Source organism: Rattus rattus, chromosome 4, assembly GCF_011064425.1.
Source record: "Rattus rattus isolate New Zealand chromosome 4, Rrattus_CSIRO_v1, whole genome shotgun sequence".
NCBI classification, from domain to species: domain Eukaryota; kingdom Metazoa; phylum Chordata; class Mammalia; order Rodentia; family Muridae; genus Rattus; species Rattus rattus.
The window spans coordinates 179,064,636-179,074,274 of record NC_046157.1 but is presented as its reverse complement, the minus strand read 5'-3'; the positions used below and the strand labels follow the sequence as shown (position 1 = coordinate 179,074,274).

At 44.5% G+C, this 9,639-nt stretch overlaps 1 protein-coding gene across 1 annotated transcript in view; it reads right to left on the bottom strand.

Moving 5' to 3' along the window:
* Nucleotides 1-638: 638 nt before the first annotated feature.
* Akain1 (A-kinase anchor inhibitor 1) overlaps nucleotides 639-9,639 on the bottom strand; it is a 45,115-nt gene continuing 36,114 nt past the window's right edge. The window contains exon 2 of the mRNA XM_032899645.1: nucleotides 639-1,628. Coding sequence (XP_032755536.1) covers nucleotides 1,435-1,628 — 194 coding nt within the window. The 3' untranslated portion in view covers nucleotides 639-1,434. The remainder of the gene's footprint in view (nucleotides 1,629-9,639) is intronic.

Below are 9,639 nucleotides of genomic sequence, written 5' to 3'. Positions count from 1 at the left end.
TCTGTAGACCAGAAGTTTGTATCCAAGGCTAAATTCTTCTGCAGTCCCAAGAAGCACCAAACCCAGTGGCCTTGGTGAAGCATAGTAAACAGACTCTAAAGGATGTCTCCAGAGAGACATCTATTGTCCACTCAGGAGCAGCAGGAAGTTTTGGGGTTGAATGGAGATGGCTATGTTGATACACATGCACACACATCTCTCCAAATGCCATCAGCCTGCAGTCACTTCACTCTTCTCATTCTGTTTACATGCCTCAGAGAATTAAAAACAAAACAGTTTCCCATGTGTTCGTGGTCCTTAGCCATAACCCTATTGTTTTTATAATGGTCATGCTCATTTCTCTCTTGGAAGAAGGAAAATCCCTATCAGTAAGGGGCCAGTGAAAATGCAGAGCTAGGTGATGGAGCAGTGGTCACAAGTTCCAGACTCCCTGCCAATGATGCTGTTCTCTCCACCCTCAGGCGTAGGTAAATCCAGCGTGAGAAACAGCTTTGGGGCTAAGAGTATATGCACAGAGTATGGCTGCCCAAGATAGCCCAAAATGGCTGCCCAAGATGGCTGCCCAAGATGGCTGCCCAAGATGGCTGCCCAAGATGGCTGCCCAAGATGGCTGCCCAAGATGGCTGCCCAAGATGGCTGCCCAAGATGGCTGCCCAAGATGGCTGCCCAAGATGGCTGCCAAAGAACTGAATCATCAGCAAGTCAAGCGTACAGACTCAGTCATCTCATTTAATCTCCAGCTAAGAAAGGAATTCTGTACTGGCCCCACCGGATCTCTGCACGGAAGGTAAACACAAACTGCAAACAACTCAGAGAACAAAGATTAAAAAGACTGAGCTCTCACACAGCATAAACACCTCTCTCTCTCCCTCTCTCCCTTAGAGTTCTATAAACATAAGCTGTAGCACAGGGCTGGGCTCAAAACCTGCTCTGCTCAATTTCACCTTGAACCTATACTTTAATCATAATGCCCTGCAAGCCTGTATTTAAACAGGGCTAAAACTCTATCCTGTCATCTCGCTAGTGTGTCTTTTAATGCTTATGAAGAACACAGAACTGCACTCAGTAACTCCAAGGGGGAATAAAGGCCGCCGGTTGAATTATACATAGAAAGAATGTATACATAAACAAGACGTAGAATTCTTTTTTTTTTTTAAAGAATTTGGAAAACGGATTTGTTACAAAATGACTTTCATACTTTCATGAGTGCCATATTTGGCTCAGCTGCTTCCAGAGGTGTGACAAAGACATGAAGAGTCCCTAACACAGCTTTGCAAACCGCAGTTTGTCGGAAAGGCTAGCATGAACTCATCCTACTGACAGGCATCCATGACACGTTGCTTTGCTTTTTGGCAACATTTTGGCGACACGTCCTATACTAACAGGAAAGGCAGAAACCAAGCATATGACAAGAACCAGAGCCAGCAGCACCCGTTACTTCTTTTCATGTTTCTTGGTCAACTCTCGCACTCCCAGCTCGCCCCGGGCCCTGCAGTCACCGGATCTGCCTTCCCTCCGAAGGCTCTCCTGGGAGACTTGCCGCACGGCTTGTAGGATGGCATTCTGAACAATCTGCTTGCTGGCATTCTGCAGTTTCACCTCCTCCAGCTCGTTCCGGGGCTCGTCACCTTAAAGCCAAAGACACGAAAAGGAGGAGAGAAGAGAAATTAATTCCAGGAACTGTGACTCAGGAGGGGCTGGGGAGCTAAGTAGAAAGTGCTGCTGTGGGGAGGCCTCAGAGCACAAGGCACTACTGCCTCCTCCATGCTGTGCCCTGCAATGCACCCCAGTTAAAGTTCTAACCATCCTCAATCCCTAACCACTAGAGATGTTCACAAGGGCAGCCATAATCATCGAAGTTGTCTGGAACTTCTGTTAGGAAGGGACATAGCCACACCCCAAGCATTTAACCTAAAAACATACAGGCAACAGGAAGTGGACTCAGTAGGAGAAAGAGATATGTTATATAACACACAAAAACATGCACATGCGCATTCACACACACACACATACATATATATACATATATATGAAACAATAATTATCAAAGGGAAGAGATCGTGAAGTTGAGAACAATGCTGGAGGGAAATAAAAGGATGGGAATGATGTCAATATAGCACTCGTGTAAGAAATTCTCAAGAAAAGATTTAATTAAAAAAGAAGAAGAAGAAATGTGAGACAGTAAATCATGTCAGGAAGCTTGGTGAGTAGAGCAGGTTGAGGCCCTGGAAACTCACACCTGAGAGGGTAAACGCCTCCCTGCTCCCTGACAAATTTCTGGCCTGGGATACATGCCACACTTCCCACATCAGGAAATGTGACCTGTGGTCTTGTAGGCCCAGAACAGAGTTCTCATGCCAATGAGGTACCTGGAGGCCCTGAGGGCTTATCCAATAAGGTCCTGTTCCCAGACATTTCTCCCTGCAAAAGGTTTTTAATCCGGGGTCCACCCTGAGAAATTGATATGATACACATCCATTTTACACGATGAACAACCAAGAAACAGTTTGGAACCAAGGACTGTCTCTTTCATAGAGAACCACCGTGTGGAGCATGGAGCAGGCCTTTGCTGCCTAGTCTCCTACAGAAGGCCTATCTGCATCCCGGAGACAACTGCTGCTACCTTTGTCAATGAGCTAAGCCAGAGCTCTTCAGCATGAGGGCCTCCAAAGGTCCCAACCTCGTTGTGGGCCCATGGACCCCTGATACTTCATTCCTGACTTCTCTGTGCAGTTTTCTAGTAGTGACTAGATGCCTGGAAGTTAGGAAATATCAACTTCAGACTGTGTTTTCCCACCAGAGAAGAGTTCTCTGGAGTGGTGTCCAGGCACTTCCCTGTGTTTTGCCTCCCCAACAGCTGTGCCCAGCAAAGGGGCAAAATGTGGACCCACAAAGAAATATACTCCAGGGGACTGTTATTAGGAAAGTTTTTATTATTGTGGTTGTTGTTTCCTTTTTAAAGATTTCAATATAATTATATTTAGATTTCCCCCTTCCTGTTCCTCTGTGCAAATCCTCCCAGTGGGGCCAGTACAGATATTTCTCTCCGCAAATTCATGGCCTCTTCATTCATTGATTGTCATTACGTAGATATATGTAACCTGCTCAGTCTGTATTACATTGGTTGTACATATGTTTCTGATAATAATATCAGAAGCTATATTGAGATAAACCTCACCCACATGAGTGCCTAGACATGAGCTGAGCAAGGTCAACAATACACGTGCCAGGGTGGCAGACTTAAAGCTCAGGAGATTCAACCCTACACAAAGAACTACAGCAGCTAAGAAATGCTAAGAGGGGGAGAAAATGTCTTGCCCGTGGTTAAGCATACCAATTGGCTATACAACATCAAATGGTAGGCCCTGAAAACATGTTTTAAGAGATGGTGGGACTTTCTTCAAATCCTCCTGTGCCATATAGCCATGAATCTTGTACAATTCATTTGACCTTTGGGGGCTCACTTACACATCTGTAAAATGACAGGCAGCACCTAGTACAGAGGATTTCTATGGAACAAAGTGATACAACGTCTGTTCAGAACCCTGTGTGGATCCTGGTATAAGGCAAGCATCTGGTGAACGCCAATCAAACTGAAACAAACATAAGACTGCTCCAGGGTTGAGGTATATCGTAGGGTCCCTATTGTTGTGAAGAAACTCCATGGCATGGCAACTCTTACAAAGGGAAACATTTAATTGAGGCTGGCTTACAGTTCAAAGGTTTAGTCCCTTATCATCTGTCAGGAGCCATCTAGGAGAGACTAAGGCTAGTGGGTGACTTCCATGGAGGTGGCTCATCAGATTTTGCTTGGCTTAGGATGAGTGAGCTCTGAGAGGCAAGGTCCAAAAAGACTTCACCCCAGGGTTGCTTCTGCAGTTGACCTGCCTTTTCCTGTCACTATTACATCTCCTAAGGATTCCTGGGCATCAGCCCACCCTATTGAGCAAATTTCCTACAGATCAACATAAAGATGAGCTTTCATGAATTAATACTGTTTGGGTGAACTGATGATTTTACAGAATTCCTGGTTTGATTCAAACAATTTTAGGAAGAAAGTTTTAAGAGATAATTTTAGTTGTTTGCTAGTAAGATGTAATAAAGTTAGAATCAAGATAGGATCAAGAACAGAAAATATATATATATGGTAGGTGCTGAGCCCAGTGTGGCCCTGGTGGGGACAGAGTGACATGGCTCTGCCCTGGGATAGGGCCCCGATGTGAACCTCCATGAGTGTTAATGTCTGTTGTAGGCATAAGGCTTGTTTGTATAATAATGTACATATTTCACATTCCTCGAAGGAATGTTCTCTCTGTTAACATTAATGACTCCATGACAAGTCCAGGAGGTGTATATGTGGCTAAAGTCTCAGCAAAATGGAGAATGGACCATCAGGATAGCCAATAAGGCTGTGGGAAAGAACTCTAAATACATGAGTTTGAAAGTATATAATTTCTCAACTATGCAAAAATATAAGGATGCAATATGAATTATGAGGGGCCTCATTAATATAAAGGAGCAAAGGCAGCCACACTATAAGCCATCTTGTCAGAAAGATACAAAGGCAGGCAGATTCCTGAGTTCTACTTCAGCCTAGGACAGAGCTGGGTTAGGCCCAGGTGTGGTAGAAATGGTAATTTCAGGGCAGGGTCCCACCCAACTAACTTATTGGCTGTGCTAAATAAAGGCAGATAGATCTCTGAATTCTTTCGAAATGTTAAGAAAAACAAAGTATGTTTGCTGTCTCCTATGAATCAAAGGGCTGGGGTCATAGGATGCTGATTCATAGGATAATCGAAAGGAAACATGGAATAAATGACTGAATTGATATGTAAATAAAAAACTGGGCTTCTTGTCTACATGAGATGAACTAGCAAACAGTGATACCATTTTTTTTCTTTAGAATTTTCTCTAGTGAGAGCTGAGAATACAGATCCTCAAGAATTTTTTTCTAACAGGATTTCTGACTAGGTCAGAAGACACAATAATTTTTTAAAAACAGCTTTTCTGACTTTGGTCAGAAAAGCCATGAGCTATCCAGGTAGAATTTTTATTAGCAGAAAGACCTGTCTCAACCAGAAACTTTTTAGAATAGCAAGAAAACACTCTGTGGAGAAGAGAGGAGAGGGGGGGGGGAATATGCAAGCAGTCTGGAATGCCATCTAGGCTGCAAATGGACCCACAATTTGCTGCTCCCAGATACACATTCTCTCAGAACCTCTCTCCATGCCAAGGATGGTCCTTGGCATGTAGGTATTTGTGTATACGTGTAAGTATGCATGAAGACTTGTGGAGTTGATGAGACAAGTGGTCAGGTCTGACCAGAACATGTATGTCTGCATGTGTCTGTCTATGTGTGTGCTCAAATTCTCCCTTTCTTTTTTCTCTCTGGTTCACAAAGAGTTAACAAGTCAGAACCTCTTTTGCCTGGCCTTTGAGGGGTGCCTGGTTGGCTAGCCAGAGAAAAGAGCCCTAGCAGTAAATCCTTTACTTAATCCCCCACAGGGTGCTGACTGCATGAGCCAGTAGTTTCAGGTCTCAGAATATCTTTAAGAAAGATAAATATTGAGGGAGAGACATCATGAAGGCAGAGGTCAATGATCCTCACCATGCATATGAATATTCCTTAAGGGTTGGATTTCTATAGGTCAATTTATCTTATCTAGGTGGGCGGATTATATCTTTATCAATTGGTTGTGAGTTTATTGTGTGGATGTACTGGATTGAGAATTCAACATATAAATCTGACAAAAATAAAAAATTGAAAAGAAAGATAAATATTAGACAATAAACAACATTTTAGCTCTTGCAAAATTTAGTTTTGCCCCTGAAAATCACCAACGCTGCCCCCATTGATGCTTTCCTGAGAGAACTGGTGCTCAGGCAGGTTACCAGCAATCACCGTGGTGGGTAGCATGGTAGCATGCGGGAAGACATGATGCTGAAGAGGTAGCTCTGGGTTGTACATCTGGAAGTGCAGGCAGCAGAAGATTGGGACACACTGGCCTGACATGAGCTTTTAAGACCTCAAAGCCCACCCCCAGTGACACACTTCCTGCAACAAGGCCACACCCACTTCACCGAGGCCACACCTCCTAATAGTGCTGCTCCCTATGACTGAGCATTCAAACAAGTGAGTCTATGGGGGTCACGCCTATTCAAATCATCACAAAGGATATTTGTGCTCTCCCATGTCTCAATACACACAGACCCCAGGGTGTCTGTGGTTTGTGTCTCCTGGTTGACTGAGGACTTTCTTCCCCCTGTGTTATTATCCCTCTGTTCTTACAATATGACCTTCACTTGCCTGAAGGGAACTAACGGTTAAGCAGCATCCCAGCTGAACCTGGAAAGAGACAAAAGAAGTAACAGAGAGCAAGAAATTTCCTTTTGAAGATTGTGAAAGAAGCAAGGTGTGGTAATACATCCTTGTAATCCTTTACATGGGAAGTAAAGGCAAATGGGTCGGGACATCAAAGCCATCCTCAGCAAGGCAGTGAGGGAGAGGAGAGGGAGAGGGAGAGGGGGAGAGGGAGAGGGAGAGGGAGAGGGAGAGGGAGAGAGAGAAGTCTAAGTTGAGCAATGGCCTAATTTAAGTAAAATTATCATTTCTTCATTCAACCATTACAAATATAAAAGGGTTAAAAGGTTGAAATTAACGTGAGCCAGACTCTCAGACTCTAACTAGAGGACCCTTGAATGACCAGCAGGTCAGTTCAACCAAAGCTCACTGTGAACTAATCCTTCATTGTCCATGCTAACACATTGCCCTGGGTCATGAATATCTCCTTGCAGAGGACATGAGCTACAAAGCCATTTGCAAGGAAGGCACAAGGAAGAGGGAGAAACCACCAGGGGCACTCAGCAGACAACTAAAGACAACTAAACTACCCATGTACAAAAGTCTGTCTCATGCTTGTGCATCAGGCATTTGGGTACCTCCTACCCCTTCCCCCTAAGTTACATGGGAAGGGACAGGGCTGTGACTCTGATGTCATGGCTATCACAGATGACTTATTACCTGAACCTCATGGTTCCAGTACTGGCTTGTCTGGGTTTCCTCTGCGGAGACAGTCAGCTCCTCCTCTGCTTCTACCAGCTAATACCTCTCTCATCCGTCTTATTTCCCCCCAATTCCATAGTACTTTTATCTCTGGTTATCTGAGACTTGTCTTGTTGCATGATTGTACAGGCTTCTCACAGGTATTCCAGCTGAGAGACCACCTGACCTTTGTCACATCCTCAGGTGAAATCCTTCGGAGAGAGTCTGTTAGACACAGGACACCACCGCCACCCTTAGAAAGCTGCCCTGCCATTCATCAAGCTAGCCATGTCTTTTGTCGACCATCACTGAACATCTGTCACTCATTCTTCCCCATCCATCATTCCTAGGGAGATCAAGTCTACCAATCAGAAGACAGCTCCTTGAGAGATGAAACCTCTCAGACCTTGCAATGTGGGCAGAACATGTGTTCTGTGCCCAGCGTGGTTCTGATGGCTGAGCCAAGGGTTCATTTGCAGGAGCAGAGCGTTGGAGAAACTCCTGATGAAGACCCAAGCTTTCCCATGAGCATAGTGTGAAGCTATACAAGCCAACAGGAGGTAGAGGCAGCCACAGAAAGGCTTGCAGCATTGCAGTTTACTGAAAGTCATTTGACTCGCTTCAATGTAACAAATCACCTACACATTTTGGATGGCCTGCTGCCTGGTTTTCAATGACGCAAATGCCCTATAGCCTAACTAGCATTTTTCAGTGCCATTTTCCTATTCCACAAAAGATGACAAACCGATTTAATTAGCTTTAAAATCTAAGCACCTAATGCAAAGTCAAGAATGAGATATAAGCTAAGTTTGTCTTCAGTGTCTTCCTGTGGAGAATTGTTAGTCCCTTCTCTGCCCAAGTTCTTAGAATGTTTTACTTTCCAGCGATCACCCAGCCTTGTCTGTTAATGTGCCACCTTCCAGAAGCCAAAAGGAGCCCTGCCGCTCCCTGCTATCCCTGACAGTCCATCTCACCCAACCTGGTGAAAGGTTCCTAAGGAATTTAATTGTCATGTGGTTAATGGTTGGTGCTTAGACTAGACTGGAGACTGCCCAGGGGGCCCAGATAATTGGATTACATGTTTTGCCCCTCACCTAGCCAGGATCATGTCAGGCAGACCAGCTATGGACTGGCACCAGGGGAGACTGTAATCCTGTGGTCCAGGAACTGGCACTTGGCATTTCTCCCATCGTACGTGGTCAAATGTTCCAGATCCTGAGATGTAAAATGCTGTTTGCCATCCCAGAATGTACCTTACTAACAGGAAAATTGAGATACGGTGAGGTCCCAGTAATTTTGCTGTCTGATACTATTTATTGAACACACACACACACACACACACACACACACACACACACACACACACACACACATGAGAGCTGTGCATTTATCAGACTTGCTGGCCTGAACCACCAGCCCTTAGAGCCCTTCTAACCCAGCTTTTGCCTCTTTCTTTACATTGTCTATTTATTTTTTTGTCCCCAACCCCCCAACCCTGGGACTCTATCCAGAACCCTCATACAGCTGGTCCTGCTCAGCTAATAATTAGTTTTAATTCTTTATGTATCACTGTCAAAAATTATGCTTCTGACAACTATAAGAAGATACAAATTTGCATCAGTTCTTAACTCCTGAACCCTAAATGCCATAACCTCTGTTAACTTAAGCCTATTATATCCTGCTCTAGTGGATATAGGTAAGGGTCACTGTGACAATCTGTTTAGAGGCAGAATCCAGGTGGTAACTTTACCTGCATCACACTGAGAGAGAGGCAGAGGCTCTGTCAGCAGCAGCAGCACCTCTAGTTTCATCACTCTCTGGTGGGTCACCAAACCTGCCAGAGGTGTTTTTACCAGAACAGGAGACTGGTTGCCACCTGTCCCCCGATAGGCTCTCTAATACATCATGCTGTCAGTGGCGACCAGCCAGGCATTCTATATCTTCCCTTCCGATCTTTGACATTATAAGGACAGTGTTGTCATTCATCAACGACCAGCCTATGAGGCACAGAGAAGGAGAACTAATTCGGGTCCCTTTAATAATGTAAGGAGAATAATTTCTCAGCTCTATGCATACAGGAATTTTCCATGAAGGACCAGCCATTAGGTCTCACCTATCCGTGCCAGTTGTTAATGAAGAAGTGCTGGCTGCCCTGTCTTGGAGCTGAAAGAAAGGTGACATTACAGACGCTGGTTTTCCATCTTGATGCCAACCTCACCAATCTACACTTTTCCCCCCACAGGCCATAACCAAATGCAAAGGAGCACTTTAGAGTCTCCAGAAACAGTTTTAACAATACAGCATCACCAGCAAGTGAAGAACACTTCTGATCATATTTAAGCTGTACCCTGTTATAACAACACCCAGCCACCCCCAGCAAGCCAGGTTTGGGGCAGCGGGAAGACTCTGCCTTTGGTGGGCAGAAATATCACTTCAGGACCTGTCTACTCTCATGAACTGTATGGAGTTTTTTATTAACATTCCTACAGAAAAAAATGAAAATGATCAAGTAGATTGTTAAATTAATGCACCTTTGATGGTTTCATACACACATCTCATTCATCCTGGTTATATATCCTCCTCCAATCCATGCAGGG